This window comes from Leuciscus leuciscus (assembly GCF_965113295.1).
Source record: "Leuciscus leuciscus genome assembly, chromosome: 2".
NCBI classification, from domain to species: domain Eukaryota; kingdom Metazoa; phylum Chordata; class Actinopteri; order Cypriniformes; family Leuciscidae; genus Leuciscus; species Leuciscus leuciscus.
In genome coordinates, this window is record NC_138726.1 from 4,376,953 (window position 1) to 4,396,681 (window position 19,729).

Sequence of the window (19,729 nt, forward strand, 5' to 3'; positions counted from 1 at the left end):
ACAGCTCTTCCTCTCCTTTCAACCAGATGATCCCACAGTAGCTGCACGGGTCTCAAGCTGTCTGGCGGACATCTCCACATGGATGAAGGAACACCACCTGCAGCTCAACCTGGCAAAGACTGAGCTTCTCGTCCTCCCTGCCAATCCGTCTCTACAGCACGACTTCACCATCCAGCTAGAGTCATCATTAATCACCCCATCAAGATCGGTCAGAAATCTTGGAGTAACGTTTGATGACCAGCTGACCTTCACAGATCACATTTCAAAGACAGCTCGATCATGCAGGTTTGCACTGCACAACATCAGGAAGATCAGGCCTTTCCTAACTGAGCATGCAACACAACTTATCGTCCAGGCCCTGGTCATCTCTAGGCTTGACTACTGCAATGCCCTTCTGGCTGGACTCCCAGCATGTGCGACCAAACCCCTACAGATGATCCAGAATGCTGCAGCTCGTCTTGTCTTCAACGAGCCCAAGAGGGCCCACGTCACTCCTCTGTTCATCTCTCTGCACTGGCTACCTCTAGCTGCTCGCATCAAGTTCAAGGCACTGACGCTTGCTTACAGAACTATCACAGGCTCAGCTCCCTCCTACTTTCACTCACTCCTACGAGTCTACATCCCTACCAGACACCTACGATCGGTCAACGAGCGACGTCTCGTGGTTCCATCACAGAAAGCCACAAAATCACTTTCCAGAACATTCTCATTTACAGTTCCATGCTGGTGGAACGCTCTCCCCACCCTCATCCGGAATGCAGAATCCCTGACAACATTCAAAAAACAGCTGAAAACCAATCTCTTCCGTGAGCACTTAACCTTATAGAGAAAAAAAAAAAAAAAAAAAAAAATCCTTTCCCTTTGAAACATCACTTATCAGGCTTATGCTACTCTGAATAATACCTGAACTTCGTATTTTGAGCACTTCCTGCGTTGTTGTTGCTTTTGCCTCTTTATGATGACTCGCTGAACTTAGTCCTAATTTGTAAGTCGCTTTGGATAAGGGCGTCTGCTAAATGACTAAATGTAAATGTAAATGTATTTGCTTGTAGGGTTTTGGCATCTTAGAGATGCCAGGTGGGGAGTATGCTGTTCCCTACTGCAGTTTGCAATTTAGCGACCCCTAGAGGCAATGTGCCTCTATTTAAGTAGAGCATGTGCTGTTCAGCCATTTTGTTATCAGGCATTTGAGTGAGCACACGGATGAATTCCATCTCCATTCATGTTTTACCCTTGAAAAGGCATTGTCTGTAAGTGTTTTCTAAAATCAATGTTATGAAAGTTCTTTGGTGTTTTGTCATATAACGTAGTGTTGTACTTGAATATGTCAGATGTGTGTACAAATTTAACTATGGATGTTGTCTATGCTATTATGTATGCTATGCTAACTATGTTTAGAAGGGATGTTTTAGAAGATGTTTATGCTCAAAGTGTCTTGTAAAGTTAATGTATTTTTATTGTTGTTTTTTGCAGTTTTACACCGCTTCCATTAAATGAAATTCAAGTCAACTCTGTCTTGGGTACTTTTTGGAGGAGTGTTAAGCTTGCTGCATAGCTATGTATCAATACACATAGTGAGGACAGTAAAATTACCCATCCAGATGATATCTCCTCTCAGGCTGACCATATCAAAATTCAGAAGCTCTCCTTCATGATAGTTGTGACCAGAAGCCATCACTCCTGCAGCCCAATTTGAATAAGTGAAAAATGGGGTTCTCTCTACATGGCATCCTCCTATCAAAAGCACTACAACACTTAATTCATCTCTTGTGCAACTCTCTCAATTCAATGGCTCCATAAAATCAATTAGGGCATATCTTTGTTTTGGTGTTAATTTTCTTCCCCTCTTTCCCCTTTTTCTCTTTTATATCTAAATTGTCACTCCTGTTTTATTCTTTTCCCTCCATCTATCTCTTTTTTCTACCTACTCCAATGTCTTTGTTTTCTTTCTAGTCTTTCTTATTTTTGTGTATCTCTAACCACACATGGTCTGTTAGCCTTTTATTGTCAGGGGCTGTTTTCAACTAAAAACATACAACTTTTTATGCGTTTTGGCCGTTCGTTTACACGACAATAGCGTTTTGGGTTCCTGAAAACGCAAACTTTTGAAAACGGGTTTCAAAGTGGAAGTTTTTGAAAACATTCTCCGTGCAAACCACAAAAACGCAAATCTCTGAAAACGATGACGTCATGCACATGTGTTCAGTCTATAGTGTTTCATCGCCATCTAATAGCCTGGCAGCAGAATACAGGGTTTTTAATCGTTTTTGCGGATACGTGTGAATGGGGATCGTTTTGACATTGGTGTTGTCTGTACGCGGAAAACGTCGTCAGTTTTAAGCAAATCATTGTCGTGTAAACGTACCCTTAGTCCCTTGTTCCCAATCTAATCCTGGCCACTCTTTTTGTATGCATTCTAAATTAGTAATACTGGTCAATTTTCCAAGGAGGCCATTTTTCCTGTTCTCAGTCAGTTCTAGCCAAAAATGGGTATGGAGCCGTAGTGTCTGGATCATAGACTGTAAAAAAAGATGGACGACGCCCCTTCACTCTCTTCCACTGGTTAAAAGTGAGGCCGCCAAAGTCCGAATATGGCACAGACATCTTGTGCTGATTTGGGACCCGAGTCTGCGCAGTAGTGAGCCGGAAGTAAGGCCACGACATCAAGGCCCCACCCTCACTCCCACAGAAAGTGCCTTGGTGACTATTTCGTTTGGAGTTGTTAATCACAGCTGTCAATCATGACGTCACATTCCCGTTTAGCATCAAATAACAAACTAAGATCAAACTTATCTATAAAAACGAACACTTAAACTTAAATCAGCGTGATAAAAACTATCTAAAATGTCAGAAAACATCTTTGATTTTTATTTAATTGAAGTGTCATTTGATTGTCTAGTGTCCATCACGTCCATTAGACATCATGGGGAGGCGGGCTTTATGAGCTACACTGGGACCAGCCACCTGGGGGCGGTCGAGATGTTCTAATGGTGCCACTGGAAATGGTGTTCTCACCTTATCACCCGCTGAAATTATACCAAAACATATATAATTCTTCCCAGGATTGAGATAACATCACACAGACAACCGTTTTGTTTCAAAATTAACCTAAAACAATGTGTTATCTTTCCATAACTTTAAAAGTGTTATAAGAATATATAAGTAAGCTAATCTAAAAGTAATTTAGGATTGGTTTAATATGTTAAATATGTCAGTAGGCCTACTGAGACTTATCTGCTCTTTTTATGTTGATTTCAAGTTTGATATGATAATACATTTATTTCACCATAGGTTTTGTGATGTTGATATTGTCATTGACTGCTGTAATATTGTGAGATATCGTTTTATATACGATATATATATCTCTCAGTGTATTAAAAATAAAAAGTTATTTTTAATACACTGCATGCACCATCCAACGTAGCACAGTTAGTATGTTATCCAAACACTTAGCACATTTCCCAGCATTAAAGCAACTCTCAACACAAGCATGTCTTTAGCTTTCACCATATGCACTGCCACACATCTTTTCAACATTTAAACAGACAAACTCGGGCCCTTAGACTAACAGTTCACTTCTCACCTCTCATGACCAGCTCTTAAACCACTCTGCTGGCCTGGGTTAGGTTTAGGGTTTGGTTTTTACACCTCTTGAGTGTGGAAATGAAAGTAACACCTTTAGTTTTAGCATCGCTATCGGTTATTTGTGCCAGATCACTCAAAATTGTATACATGGTAGTCACATTTGTCTGCTACAAATATAACTCACTTGGACGTGTACAACACAATCAAAGATTATGAGAATTAATGAAAACACAAATAGTTCAAAAAACAATTGCTATTTGTGTTTGTGTGTCTGTATTCCTGTTGCATAACAGTTTAGTCACTAGATACACTATGTTGGCAAAAGTATTGGGAAACCCCTCCAAATCATTGAATTCAGGTGTTCCAATCACTTCCATGGCCACAGTTGTGTAAAATCAAGCACCTAGGCATGCAGACTGCTTCTACACACATTTGTGAAAGAATGGGTCGCTCTCAGAAACCGAGTGAATTCAAGTGTGGTACTTGCCTGACTGCATTGTGCCAAGTGTAAAATTTGGTGGAGGGGGGGGATTATGGTGTGGGGTTGTTTTTCAGGGCTTCATGCTCCCAACGTAGTGGGAACAGTTTGGGGATGTTCCTGTTCCAACATGACTGCGCACCAGTGCACAAAGCAAGGTCCATAAAGACATGGATGAGCGAGTTTGGTGTGAAGGAACTTGACTGGCCTGACCTCAACCCGATTGAACACCTTTGGGATGAATTAGAGCGGAGACTGCGAGCCAGGCCTTCTCGTTCAACATCAGTGCCTGACCTCTCAAATGCGCTTCTAGAAGAATGGTAAAAAATTCACATAAACACACTCCTAAACCATGTGGAAAGCCTTCTCAGAAGAGTTGACGCTGTTATAGCTGCAAAGGGTGGGCCAACTCCATATCAAACCCTACAGATTAAGAATGGGATGTCATTAAAGTTCATGTGCATGTAAAGGCAGACGCAAGTATGTTGCCATCTAACTTTTATATGTGAATTTTGTCATATTACATAAAAAACGCTTGATGGAAATGCCAAGATGCACATAAATTCTACAAATGTGCACAAAAAAAAAAGAGAATTAAAATCATATGTGCTCAACTGAGGTGGATAATGTTTTTACCCGATCAGAAGAAATGCGCATTAACTATGATGGAAACATATTTACCACATAAATCTCTCAATGTGCAACAAGTTTTGTCTTAACAAGGGATGTGATTGACAACTGGAATATAAGGAGTTGGTTGTACCATCTTTAATGAACTGTTACAACTATCCCCACCCCTAACAGGCATAACTTAGTTAACGGTTATAGTATGCAGTGTTAAAGTTAGCATAAATGCAAAGCATCAAATTAAACTAGAGAAATAGCTACTTTAGATTATGCAAGTACAAAACATTTATCTACAGCAGTGGTTCCCAATTCCAGTCCTCGTGACCCACTGCTCTGCACATTTTGTATGTCTCCCTTATTTAACACACCTGAACCAGATCATCAGCTCATTAGGAGAGACTCCATGAACTGAACTGAGTGTGTCAGATAAGAGAGACATACAAAATGTGCAGAGCAGTGGGTCACGAGGACTGGAATTGGGAACCACTGATCTACAGTATCTATTGGAATAAAAAATGGCGGATGGTGCCTGTGCTCCAGCTGCTTTAGCATTGTGTCGATCTAGACTAACCTGAAGCGTACAGGACTGTGGATGGTAAAGTAATTGTGGAGGACGAACTTTTAAACTTTCTTGCGGTGAAATCTAGAACATTAAGCCAGGATGAAATAGTTTTTCTTGCTGTAAACACGTTGGACTCTGAAAGGATAGAGGCCTCCAAGAAAGTGTTGTCTGAGCTGTGCCCTTCATCGCAGCGCAATATATCACACAAAGGAGCGCAAAAGGACACAAACAACATAAAGAGTTGTCTGAAAGTCCTCAATGAATGCGGGGAAAACGTCCCACATGCTTAAGAAAATAGAGCAGATGCATGCTGACATCGGTGCCATGGGAGCCATCATGGCTCGGGATGGTGGCCGGGACATGTGCGGATCAGCGCTTGAGGGGACTTGTGACAGCGGCGGCGGCTCAATGCTGGTGGCAGAGGACGTGACCATGCCGGTGACTGAGGCCACTCGACCGCTGTGTGTGAGGAGGGTGGGTGAGGAGTCCAGGTTCCTCGCTCTAAGCAACAGTGGACAGACGAACAATGTTACACATTCGCCTGCTTCCCCAAAGTGGACTACTGTTGTCAAAAGAGGAAAGCGACAGAAACTGGCAACACGGGAGGACGCTTTGCTACACCTGGTATCAGGAAACCGGGTAAAAACATGGCAATTGTGGGCACAGGAGTAGCAGGCCACATTAAGACCGTGACCACAAGACTGGTGAGTGTTTTTTATGAGGTGCCCATAGGGACATTATTCAGAATTACCATGCATATACATATACTTTTCCTCTCACATACACATATGAAACCAAATTCATTCACATACTATAATGAAATGCTCACACACATACAAGTGAAATGCTTTTACAAACACAACTGAAACGCTCTCATACATACAACTGAAAATATTACGCTCACACACACACAACTGAAATGCTCACACACACACAACTGAAATGCACACACACACACACACACAACTGAAATGCTTACACGCACACACACACAACTGAAATACTCTCATACATACAAGTGAAATGCTTTAACACACACAACTGAAATGCTCACACACACACAACTGAAATGCACACACACACATACCTTAATACAATATGTCATTTGTTCACAATGTCCCACCACACAATAAATCATTATACCATTTCGACAAGACACATTCAAAATGCAAAAAGATTTGATTTTCCAAACTGTTTGGAGCAATTTGTTATATTTTTGTAATTTTTGTACATTTGTCATTTTGAAATATAACATTAAAGAGTATATTTGATGTGATGAATTGCTCTGTCATTTATCAGATTTACCAATTGTTATAATTTCAATTTGTGCTGGTTAATTATGAACAATGGGTAAAATTGGAAGGCAGGGGCGGGGCGGGGCTCCATTAGGGCTCCTCCCCTAACCGCATGTGATCTCACTCCAAGCTTTTGATAAAACTTGAGAACCCTGAGTAACCCTTTAGTATGAACACTATGAATGTTTATTAATGTATTTTTTCTTGCTCTCTTTCTTCCTCCCTAGCCACATGACCAATAAAACAGTTTGTGACCTATCTGCAGTGTCAGTGTGCTTTTATTAAGTAAAATATTGTGTTGTGATTGCATCTCTGACAGCTGCGCCAGCTGGGTGGTCAAGTGTGATGGGGTCAATTTCATCAGGGAGAAGCTGGTTTTGTGGTGGTACTCGCTCCTTTCTGATAGTGGCTATATTGTGCAGAATGGCACATGCAGCCACTATCTGTGATGCCCGCTCTAGTGACACTCTTAAACGCCTAAGGCAGTTGAAACGTGCCTTTAGGATGCCAAAGGTCATCTCGATCTTGACCCTGGTTTTACTGAGGGCCACATCGAAGCGGTTTTGTGGCCCTGTCTGAGGGTCAGGATAGGGGGTTAGCAAAAACCTCTGGCATGAATAACCTCTATCTCCTACCAACAGGCCCTCAAAAAGAAACACAAGGGGAAAATAGTGTAAGTTTTGCTATTAAAATTAAAACTTTAAAGTGTACTGTACCAAATTTAACTTGCCTTCCTCAAAGCGCTGACACAAAATAGAGCCAGGCCATTTGGCATCCAAACTTGTGATCATGCATTCATGATCACAAGTCATCTGCAGATGAAATGTACAGTAAATAATTGTCCTATCTGTTACTATTTATTTAAAGATTGATCTCAATGCAAATAAAAATCTTCTCACATAGGCTATATAGTAGCCCTACCTGAACATTAAGGCTGTGAAAGGACTTTCTGTTCACATAATCTGCCTCATGTTCTCCTAGAGCTGTGGAGATTGCAACATGTGTGCAGTCTATTGCTCCTATGACTCTAGGGAATCCTATCATAGGAATTAAAAATATATATTTAAAATCATTCTTAACAGGTAGCTACTGCAGACTATTGTATAATAGATTTCTAAGTGTGAAATATGCTTTTTTGAAGAAGAAAAAATAAAGAGTGCGAAAGGTTAAATTTGTTCATGTGATGTCACCCTATCAATATATCTTACCGGCAATTTTAGAAAAGCCCTCTTTTATGGACATGGTCGATAAATGTCCAGGGAACACAATGAAGCTATTTATGTACCCCTGCAGAGCGAGGACCACCTTGCGAATGGTTAGACAGACCGTGTTTTTCCCTAGATTCTCTGCATCACCGACCGCATACAAGTATGTACCACTTGCAAAAAAGCGCAACGCAATACATACCATTTGCGGTACAGTAAGGGCATGGCTTCGACGAGTCACATTTGTTATGTGCGGCTCAAGAAGTTCACAAAGATAAGACATTCCTTCTGTGGAAAATCTGTATCTTTCATACAAGGAAGTATCAGGAAAGTCAAATGGATTTTGTCTGTCCCTAAAAACTGTTTCTCTACGAAGTGCTCGGCTAACAATTTGCGCGGAGATGTCCACAGGATTTGGGAGAAAAGGTGAAGCCATTGCAACAGAGAACAGACGCTGGGAATTAGTTACGTCACCTATATGTTTCTTTGCTCTCAGCTGATTGGTCAAACTTCAGTCTGAGATCTTGAATCCAGAACATAACCTGCCCCGGAGCAGGTTAGCCGTGCAGCGTAAGATACCATGGCGACGAACACCGATTAAAGCCGAGCTACTTTCATAGTACCCAGGCCCGGACTGGCCATCGGGAGCACCGGGAGAATTCCCGGTGGCCTGGCGACTAATTTGGCCTGCTGCCAGCCAGCGTTTTTATTTTTTTATTATTATTATTTTATACTACTACCTTTACCAGTGATCATTTTCGAATTTGTCATTCAATAAAATTATTATTATAAAATAAAATCATGAATCTGTTAGTCTTGACTGGCAAGGCTACGATTCCACTTTAAGCATCAGCCAAACGGTTAAACAGAAAATGCCACCCGGTGATGGAGAGAAAACGGCCAGGTGGAGCAGAGAGGGAAAGGACAACGAAAAAGAAAGCACTCAGAGAACAAGCATCAAAATGTTGCAAAATGAATGACCTGTTCAGGGCTTCAAGTGCAGGTCAGTTTCATCTGTAAATACTGTACTTTTTTCTTCGTTAACTTAGTATTGAAATGCTAGCAAATGTAAGCGGTAGGCTATGGCGCCCCTATTACTATCGTCACTCAAAATACTGTATGCTAAAGGAGATTAATATTATTTAGTGTAAAGTTACATTAGTAATTTAGCAGACAAATATTAACATTTATGTGGTACTGGGAGCAGGGAGACAGGAGTGATAGTGCAGACAGTTTAAAACTTTTTTCCTTTCCTTTCCTGTTTTTTTTTTTTTTTTTTTTTTTATCAAATGAAGGTGGAGACAGTTGTCAACCTAGCACTAACTGTGGTGCAATGATCACACATTCAGCCAGGGAGTGAGATGACATGTAGAAGCAAAATAAGTTTTTTTTTTTTTTTAACATGTTGTATGAACTATAGTGTTGCTAAATGTTGGATATTTAAGTAATTTTAAGATGAAAACAACAACATTTTGTCATAAATATAATACTTAGATTTTTTACTAAAATAAACGTAGATTCTGGGCAAACAAATTACAATAAGGTGGTTGTTTTACACCAAGGTGGAGTTCTGTTTGTAACATGAGGCCAGAACAAGTGATAGGTGAAGAAGTGACAGGTGAAGAAGAGACAGGTACAAGAAAAATACGCACACTTTATATATATATATATATATATATATATATATATATATATATATATAACACTAGCACTTTACTTATTGTATGAGGATGATGATACTGGTGGAAGTGAGAGACATAGAGATATTAGGGTAGGCTAAATGAAGAGAAGGAAAAGGGAAGTGAGGATACCGTTAAAGAGAAAGCCTTTAATTATTTTACACGGCCCCAGCCTAAGGATTTAGACCAATAAATGTAATTTAGGAAAAAAAAGGTCCGTGTTTCTAAATTTTATTTGGATCCATAGGATGGCCTGGATGGGTGTGGGATTTCCCGGCCTGAAATTGTGTCCCAGTCCGGCCCTGATAGTACCTAAAACCCAGGGTTGGCGGAAACTAAACTGGAACATAGCTGGCTAGCCACCTAAACCGGCTTCATGGTATAGGCCCCAGGAACGTGTTGTCGTACATGCTGATCCAGAGCATCCCAAACATGCTCAGTGGGTGACATGTCTGGTGAGTATGCTGGCCATGCAAGAACTGGGATGTTTTCAGCTTCCAGGAATTGTGTTCAGATCCTTGCAACATGGGGCCGTACATTATCATGCTGCAACATGAGGTGATGGTCGTGGAATAATGGCACAACAATAGGCCTCAGGATCTCGTCACAGTATCTCTGTGCATTCAAAATGCCATCAATAAAATGCACCTGTGTTCGTTGTCCATAACATACGCCTGCCCATACCATAACCCCCATCGCCACCATGGGCTACTCGATCCACAACGTTGACATCAGCAAACCGCTCCCTGGCAAACACCCACACGACGCCATTCACACTGTCTGCCATCTGCCCTGTACAGTGAAAACCGGGATGCATCCATGAAGAGAACACCTCTCCAAAGTGCCAGACGCCATCGAATGTGAGCATTTGCCCACTCAAGTTGGTTACGACGACGAACTGTAGTCAGGTCGAGACCCTGATGAGGACTAAGAGCATGCAGATGAGCTTCCCTGAGACGGTTTCTGACAGTTTGTGCAGAAATTCTGGTTATGCAAACCGATTGTTGCAGCAGCTGTCCGGGTGGCTGGTCTCAGACGATCTTGGAGGTGAAGATGCTGGATGTGGAGGTCCTGGGCTGGTGTGGTTACACGTGGTCTTCGGTTGTGAGGGCGGTTGGATGTACTGCCAAATTCTCTGAAATGCCTTTGGAGACAGTTTACGGTAGAGAAATGAACATTCAATTCACGGGCAACAGCTCTGGTAGACATTTCTGCAGTCAGCATGGCAATTGCATGCTCCCTCAAAACTTGCGACAATCTGTGGCATTGTGCTGTGTGATAAAACTGCACATTTTAGAGTGGCCTTTTATTGTGGCCAGCCTAAGGCACACCTGTGCAATAATCATTCTGTCTAATCAGCATCTTGATACAGTTTCCACACCTGTGAGGTGGATGGATTATCTCGGCAAAGGAGAAATGCTCACTAATACAGATTTAGACAGATTTGTGAACAATATTTGAGAGAAATAGGCCTTTTGTGTACATAGAAAAAGTGTTAGATCTTTGAGTTCAAGCTCATGAAAAATGGGGGCAAAAACCAAAGTGCTGCGTTTATAATTTTGTTCAGTGTATGAACAGAACTGGTGACAAAGGGCAGCCCTGCCAGAGTCCAACATGCACTGGGAACAAGTCTGACTTACTGCCAGCAATGCGAACCAAGCTCCTGCTCCGGTCGTACAGGGACCGGACAGCCCTTAGCAAAGGGCCCCTGACCTCATACTCCCAGAGCACCCTCCACAGGACGCCGTGAGGAACACAGTCGAATGCCTTCTCCAAATCCACAAAGCACATGTGGATTGGTTGGGCAAACTCCCATGAACCCTCAAGCACCCTGGAGAGGGTATAGAGCTGGTCCAGTGTTCCACGACCGGGACAAAAACCGCACTGTTCCTCCTGAATCCGAGGTTCTACTATTGCCGAATTCTCCTCTCCAGTACCCTGGCATAGACTTTCCTGGGGAGGCTGAGAAGTGTAATCCACCTGTAGTTGGAACACAACCTCCGGTCCCCCTTCTTAAAAAGAGGGACCACTACCCCGGTCTGCCAGTCCAGAGGTACTGTCCCCAACCACCACGTGATGTTGCAGAGGCGTGTCAGCCAAGACAGCCCCACAACATCCAGAGACTTGAGGTACTCAGGGCCGATCTCATCCAGCCCCAGTGCCTTGCCACCGAGGAGCTTCTTGACTACCTCTGTGACTTCAGTTTGGGTGATGGACGAGTCCACCTCCGAGCCCTCGGCCTCTGCTTCCTCAAAGGAAAACATGTCAGTGGGATTGAGAAGATACTCAAACTATTCCTTCCACCATCCGACGATATCCCCAGCTGAGGTTAACAGCTGCCCACCTCCACTGTAAACAGTGTTGGTAGGTCACTGCTTCCCCCTCCTGAGGCACCGGACAGTTTGCCAGAATCTCTTTGAGGCCAACCGATAGTCCTTCTCCATGGCCTCACCGAACTCCTCCCAGGCCCGATTTTTTTGCCTCCACAACCACCCGGGCTGCTGTCTGCTTGGCCTGCCGGTACTTGTCAGCTGCCTCAGGAGTCCCACAAGCCAGCCAGGCCTGATAGGACTCCTCCTTTAGCTTGACGGCATCCCTTACTTCCGGTGTCCACCACCAGGTTCGGGGATTGCCGCTGAAGGGGGTGGATTGGAATCCACTGCTGCTTCAATGTATATGAATGAGTGATTATAATCAAGGTCTTAATCAATATTTTTCCTTCTAAATATCACATGAGTTGAATGACTTCTCTGGAGATTTTACTTCATTATAGAAGGTACCAGTGTGATTACTGAAATGTTCTTTTCATGTATTCTTTAATGTCTGTATTTGATATCTGAATGCAGTAACAGTGCTTGCATATTTAGCTCGGCTTCCAGAAATGAAATAGGGACTTGTTTGAGAAAAGTCTTCAACATGTTAAAACATATAGGGGTCATTGAAGCCAATAGTTTAAGGGACCGTTTCTTTGTCTTACTTTCCAGTTAGACTAAACTGTTGCTCTCCTTGAGAGAAATAACGCATTATCTTGATGTTTTGAGAGGACTCTCCTGTTTATAGTTAGAGCCAGGCCAAATCCAACCTTGGAAAAGCTGTGTGACGGTGTGTGTGTTAGTCTTCTTGGTTGCAGGTTAAGGAACCACTGGCATTATTGGAGATTGACTGAGTTGTTGTTCGGGACATGTTGGCGCCCAGCAACCCAAACCTGGAAGATCATGACGTAGAAGACCAGGTTAGGCACAAGGACAAATAAGCCAGTATTACAAATCCATAACAGATGGATATCTGGATATATGAATGGTGCTGCATATACATTTTCTGTAGGCTGAATGTATTTTTCAAAAGCCTTTAACTTCAAATCATGGGATATCTTATAAAAGTACAACTGCATTATCAACTAATTTTGTTTTTCTTTATCGTTGTAGATTCGCAAATTGGCTTTTGAATTGGCCGATTTTGCCTTTTCCACAGCAGTGGACTAAAAACTGGTTTACCAACTTTATGCGGAGGCACTCCATTCTCTCCATCAGAAGGCCTCAGGCTACAAGTTTGTACAGATCAACAAACTTTAATGAAGTGAACGTGGGGTCTTTCTTCAAAAAATCTGACAACTGTCTACAGCAGACATGGATTTCAGGGAAAAGATATCTGGAATGTAGATGTGATCGGGCTCGTGACTGTCCAGAAACCTGGCTTTCTTGTTGCGACGAAGGGGGAAAGATGACTGGGTAGCATAACATCAGCTGAGGGCGGGGTTCTTGTTACCATGGCACTGGCAGGGGATGCTCTTGGTAACATTATCCCCCCCATTTCGTCTTTCCCCGGAAGAAATACCTTCCGCATTTCATTCGTGGTAGCTCAGAGGGGTCTATCGGCACAGCCAATGGCAGTGGCTGGATGATGGAGAAGGACTTTGTTGTCTTCTTGCAGCATTTTGTACACTACACCCGGGCAACAGAGGAGAGCAAAGTCTTGCTGCTGTTAGATAATCACAGCTCCCGTATCTCAATAGAAGCTATAAACTTCTTTAGGGCCAATGGTGTGGTTATGCTTTAATTTCTACCATGCTGCCCTCACCATCTGCAACCGTTTGACAAGTCTGTCTACGGTCCGATAAAGAGGCTCTTTAACGAGGAGATGGACAAGTGGCACCGTGAGAATCCTGGACAAACTATCACCATCTATGACCTGCCACATTTGCTAAACAACATCTTACTGCTGGCAGCGTCTACCCAGAATGTCCACCCTCACACCACTGGGCCGTCCACCGCCACCTTCACACCACCTGGGATGTCTGCCGATGATGCTCTTGTTGCTCTTACAGGGCCAACAATGACTATATATTCTGAGGGTCTTCATGAAATAACCCTGACCTTTATTTCCTCTGTCGTTACAAGAGGAGGAACTCATCACGGAAGTAAGAGAAATTGATTTAATTTCAAGTAATGTATTATACATCAAATTCTGAAATTGAAATATTCATACCCATCCCTGAAGAGGAGAAAAGAAGATCCTCCATGAAGGTCAAGAGGAAGATCATGACAAAGAAAAAAGAAAAGCACAGAAGACAACCAATGCCTAGTGTGTGATGAATGGTTCTCAAGGTCACGGTCGGGAGAGAAATGGGTGTCCTGCTCCAGGTGTAGCATCTGGTCACACATAGAGTGTACTCTTGGCGGAGACAACTACACATGCCATCATTGTAAAAGTGACACCTGAATCATTTTTTTTCCTTTGTTGTTTGTTTACTGTTACTTTTGACATTCTTATTGTTAGTGTTGTTATTGGAATGTTTCCATTTGTACTGTTGCAATATCTGTTCGTTAAATATCTTGTTCCTGTTTTATACATTTTAACCAGTGCTAATTTAAATAAAATGAATGGATTTAAATGGAATAAACAAACATGTTGCCCAATTGTTATTTTCTTTATTTGTCTTTATTTATTATATTTGCAATGAACGGTTTGTTACCTTTCTATCATTAAAAATGGGTGTCTCAACTAGGGCTGTAATCAACCAAAGAAAATCTTGGTCGACTGAAGTCCTGAAATTTTCGACTAAAAATTACGTTAGAAAAAAAACCCCGTTAAATTAATTAGCTGCGCACTGTGCACAGTACTTGGTAGCCTTGTTGTCCGCCTAAATGAATTATAAATAAACTAGTAGGCTATTTGCAGTATATTAAATCGTTTTTTTACCTAATTATTTTGCACTGAAATGAGTTTGACACACGAGTCTGTTGGCTCTCACAGCGTTGCATCACGTGCACCTGCGCAATATCATAGCCTATGATTTCCGAAAATAGTACTATGTTGTCAACTAGTGATATCATCACAAGAACTTTTGAGGAATATGCAACATAATTTAGACAATTGTTTTTGTCATATGTATTATAATAACTGACAGACACTATCATTTCAGCCGCTCTGTGCAGCTCGCATGAACATAGGAGCATAGCTTCGCGGATAGACTATTACAAGAATAGACTATTAACTTAAAGCTTTTACTCTTAAACACAAAAGGCACGTCCACTTTAATAAAAAAAGAATATTTATTAAACAAACCAGATCAAGTAATAATATCCAGCAAACCTTCTAGTAGCCTACTTTCTTCAATCTGTCTCTCTTCTCCAGTGGGTTGGGCTAATCCAAAAGAAGTGAAAACAAGGGGGGTGTTCTGAAGACAGACTGTTACCTGTGAAACAGGGGTGCTCTGAAAACACCCCCATTAGCAATTAGTGCTTTCCACCTGATGAAATGAACGCGGCAAAAAAATCGACCAATCAGAATTTTGGTCGAGCCAGAACGTATGACCAATAATCGACTAATCGACTGGGAGATTACAGCCCTAGTCTCAACTGTACCATGTTACTGTCTCAACTGTACCACATATGGGTACAGTTGTGACAAAGTTGAGACAAAAAGCACCTTATTTTTATGAGCTAATTGTGGAAAATATAAAATAACAGTACATTTGCTACAACATTTGTAGCAAATGTAATGTTAAAAACATGTTAAATAAGGACTGATTAACAATCAATCAAACTGACTAGGCAGGTAAAACAGGGAACAGAAGGGAAACGAAACCAGAAAATCAACCGCCGTAACATTAACTAAGATAAACATCTGAATAACATGAAGTCATTCACTGACTTATAAACTGGCTAAGTTAGTATAATTAAAGATATTGGATTCATTTAAGTCATGCTAAGAGATTTTGAAAGCAGAGTAATTTAAATAAATAAAGCCCAGTCATTGTACGATGGTTGTGTTTATGTAAAGCCCCAGCTATTGGGGCTTCAAAAGACACACCTATGTTTACATGTATAAATGTACTAATGTTCAAGCTTTTTTGTTTCTGTCATATCAGAACGGTCAATGTTGGTCGTTTATTGTCTGTGATGTGACAAAGGGGTGGAACTGGATTTGTAAAACAAAGAAAAAGGTTTGACTTTAAACATACTTGAAACTCGCCAAGCCAGTTTGTCGTGGAAGAGCAGAGATGCAAATGCATCTGAAATAACAGAAGAAACATGATGGAAGTCAGTGAACAACGACGGTAAAGTACCAGAGCAACATTATTAGACTTATCTGTTTAATTGTTTTAATTTGTGTATTGAAATTGTGAAGGCATAAAATACTTTCAGTTATAATCCATATTGTAGCAAATGTACTGTTAATGATTCAATGTGCAAAATAAGAAATCTTTTCAGAAGTGCCATTTGGATTTAGATGAGAACAATTAGTTGGTAACACTTTACTATAAGGTTTCATTAGTTAACACTTTACTATAAGGTTTCATTAGTTAACACTTTACTATAAGGTATCATTAGTTAACATGAACTGATAATGAACTGCACTTCTATAGCATTTATCAATCTTTGTTAATGTTAGTTTCAACATTTACTAATACATTGTTAAAATCAAAGGTTGTATTTGTTAACATTTAGTTAATGCACTGTGAACTAACATGAACAAACAATGAACAGCTGTATTTTTATGAACTAACGCTAACAAAGATTAACAAATACTGTAACATATGTATTGCTCATTGTTAGTTGTTAGTTAATACACTGTAAAAAAAAAAAAAAAAAAAAAAATTGTTGGTTTAACTTAAAAAGATTAGCCTTAAAATGTTGAGTTTGGAGATTGGTTTAATAAATATAAACTCAGAATCATTTTGTTATCTGAACCACATTATTCATCTAAGTTGATTTGACAAAAGATACAATTTTGTGATAACAAATCATGAAAATATTTTTACAGTGTACAATACCTAATGTTAACAAATTAAAACTTACTGTAAAGTGTTGCCAATTAGTTTTTATCCAGCTTGTTGTAAAACATTCAAATCAAAATTTTGAATGCTTTTACAGAACACCTCATCAGGAATACCTTGTACAGCATTGCTGTGTGTATTATAATAACAAAAGTTTGTTTATCTGAATGCATTGTTACCTAGACATGCCAAAAGACTTGTTTTCTCTTTTTAGTCAAGTGCAAACAAATGGCGGATGCAGATTTCATCGTTCATATGTTATATTCACCATTTTGCTGATCCTGTCGCTGTGTTACTACATCATCGTCTATGAAAACTCAGAAAGCTGGACAGCTGCTGTTAGACAATTTTTTCCAGAGACATTTCACAATAAGACGACCAACGTTTCTCTGAATACGGTATCGAGAGGGAACGTTTCTCTGACTACAGCATCGAGAGGGAACGTTTCTCTGACTACAGTATCTAGAGGGATTTCTGCTGAACCGTGGAAGCCTCCAGAACCATATTATGTGGCTTACCCAAACAATTATATTTTTGTTATTAATGAGCTGGAGAAGTGCCAGAAGGAAAATACTTTCGTGGTGTTAATAATACCAGTAGCTCCAGGAAACCTGGCCGCTCGGGATGCCGTCCGTTCAACATGGGGTACGGAGAGGTCAGTCGCGGACAAGATAATAAGTTTACTATTCCTGATCGGTCTGCCAACTTCACAAGACAGCGAAAAGCTTCAAAAGGATTTGTTGCAGGAAAGCGAGAAATATCATGACATTTTACAAAGTAATTTCTGGGACAGTTACTACAATCTCACCATTAAGACAGTGGTGATGCTAGAATGGCTTTCTGCTTATTGTCAGAATGCGTCCTACGCGATGAAGATCGACTCGGATATATTTCTCAATGTGAAAAACTTAATGAATATGCTTCTGCCGGCACCAAAGCAGAACTATATGACTGGACTTGTGGCCAGGAATGCAATGGTTTTGAGAGACCCCCATTCTAAATGGTATCTCCCAAAAACGGTTTATTCCCCGGCTCTCTATCCTCCCTATGCTCTGGGTTTAGGATATGTGTTTTCTCTGGACTTGGCAGGAAAACTTGTTAAAGCAGCACAAATTGTCAAACCGGTTTACATAGAGGATGTGTATGTAGGCATGTGCATGAATCATTTAGGAATCGCTTTGACTGATCCACCTGATGGAAGCCTATTCAATGTCTTCCCTGTGGATTATAACCGTTGTCGCTATTCGAAACTCATCGCCACAACGACACGAAGCTTAAATAACCAGGTTGACTTTTGGAGGGACTTACAGACACCTGGTCCTTATTGCTAACAACAAAAAAAGCTGAATTTGTGTTATGGTTACATGGCTTCCAGTCAAACCAAAAAGTGTTCAGACACCAGATAGTAAAATGTTTAAATATTTGGGATCAAAACTTATTCACTTTGACATGAACATGTTTTGCTGAAGTGTTTTTTCTTTAATGCGACCTTTTTACACCAAAGACTAAACAAAATGTAGCATTGCTTGGTAATTTGTTGACCTAAATTGGCATTATCTAATTGTGTAGTTAAATTTAACAGACAGCTTTTCAACCTAACTCATGTGTGAGACAGTCTAACAGAAGGATGGACAAAACCAGGGAAATACCAAGTGATTTGATAACTCTGAGTTCTTGTCATATTTTATTACCATTTTCTAAACTATATTTCTAATTGTGATAATTTATGTCACATGTGTGTCACATGATAATTTATGGATGTGAGATATGTTGAAGGTGTCTGAATACATTTTGGTTTGACTGTACATGTGACCAACAAGGCTTGCTGGTCATTTGTCATGAATGAAACACCAAAAACACAAAACCTGGGTTCATTAAAGGGATACTCCACTTTAAAATGAAAATTCTGTCATCATATACTCACCCTCATGTTGTTTGAAACCTGTATGAATTTCTTTCTTCTGCTGAACAGAAAGGAAGATATTTAGAAGAATGTCAGTAACCAGAAAGTTTCTGGTCTCATTGACTTCCATAGTAGGAAAAAATATATACTATGGAAGTCAATGAGACCAGAAACTGTCTGTTTACTGATATTTTTCTCAATATCTTCCTTTCTGTTCAGCAGAAGAAAGAAATTCATAAAGGATTGAAACAACATGAGGGTGAGTATATGATGACAGAATTTTCATTTTAAAGTGGAGTATCCCTTTAAGAGTCAGATCTAATATGAGGAACAGCCAAATAAACGATTTAAGACCAAGATTAATTAGGCCTACATAGGATTAAAAATGACTAAAAAGGGAAGTAAATAACTTGAACTAGACTAACATGAGTTAGGCTACTTTTTTCAGTATTTTGTTGTTGTTGCTGTGCTGTTACATGTATTTGTTTATAATAATTTTTAATGGATGTGATCAGAACTATAATGTCCATTTTAGTAAAAGACATCTTGTCAATATTTTGTCATAAATGACAGCTCATCGTTCCTACATTCTTATTTCAGAATCAAGGGCCTGGGCTGCGTTTCTCAAAAGCATTGTGAGCCAAGTTGATCGTATAGAGATTATTGTTGGCCAATGATGCATTTGAGAAACGCAGCCCAGGTCAGCTAGTAAAATAAATAATCAAAATCTGTATGCAAAGAAGAGGCCATAGATGGGCTAAGATATTTGTTAAACAAAATGTATTGCTATGGTTTTGAAAGAAAGTGATGGAATTAATAAAGCTTTCAATGGCTGCACTCTGTTTATATTTTAGTTTATATTGTGTTCGTTTTGTTGTAAAGTAAAAAATGCATGTAAATAAGTAAATAAATGCCACAGATACAATTTTTAAAAAGAAAAGGGACTCTTCATTGGTGTTTCAACTCTTTGATAATAAATTAAACTCCCATTTAATGCTAATTGTTGACCAATACATTTACACACATATATAATTGATTTTATAGTTATAAAAACTCTTAAAAATAAAAGTTCCAAAAGTTTTTTTTTAGCAGCGATGATGTAGTAGGAGAACCATT

At 40.3% G+C, this 19,729-nt stretch overlaps 2 protein-coding genes and 1 long non-coding RNA gene across 4 annotated transcripts; 2 read left to right on the forward strand and 1 right to left on the reverse strand.

The window, feature by feature from the left end:
- The first annotated feature begins 1,136 nt into the window (after positions 1-1,136).
- On the forward strand, positions 1,137-1,509 carry LOC309483295. The gene is made up of 2 exons (XR_014200533.1): positions 1,137-1,250; positions 1,474-1,509. It is a non-coding gene; the product is annotated as an uncharacterized lncRNA (long non-coding RNA).
- A 5,199-nt stretch (positions 1,510-6,708) lies between these two features.
- LOC309492163 (putative nuclease HARBI1) lies at positions 6,709-8,188 on the reverse strand (the record flags this gene model as incomplete). Its single annotated transcript, XM_082161039.1, has 4 exons — positions 6,709-7,191; positions 7,267-7,359; positions 7,469-7,584; positions 7,756-8,188. 4 exons carry the CDS (start codon positions 8,186-8,188, stop codon positions 6,829-6,831), a joined length of 1,005 nt encoding a protein of 334 aa, XP_082017165.1. The 3' UTR covers positions 6,709-6,828.
- Positions 8,189-15,487: 7,299 nt separating this feature from the next.
- LOC309484401 (beta-1,3-galactosyltransferase 2) lies at positions 15,488-19,553 on the forward strand. Of its 2 annotated transcripts, XM_082150716.1 has the most exons (3): positions 15,488-15,990; positions 16,925-17,110; positions 17,141-19,553. In XM_082150716.1, exons 1-3 carry the CDS (start codon positions 15,965-15,967, stop codon positions 18,039-18,041), a joined length of 1,113 nt encoding a protein of 370 aa, XP_082006842.1. In that variant the 5' UTR covers positions 15,488-15,964; the 3' UTR covers positions 18,042-19,553. The 2 variants fall into 2 exon arrangements, with proteins under 2 accessions (XP_082006842.1, XP_082006841.1); XM_082150715.1 differs by having other exon boundaries at positions 15,739-15,990; positions 16,925-19,553.
- The last annotated feature ends 176 nt before the right edge of the window (positions 19,554-19,729 follow it).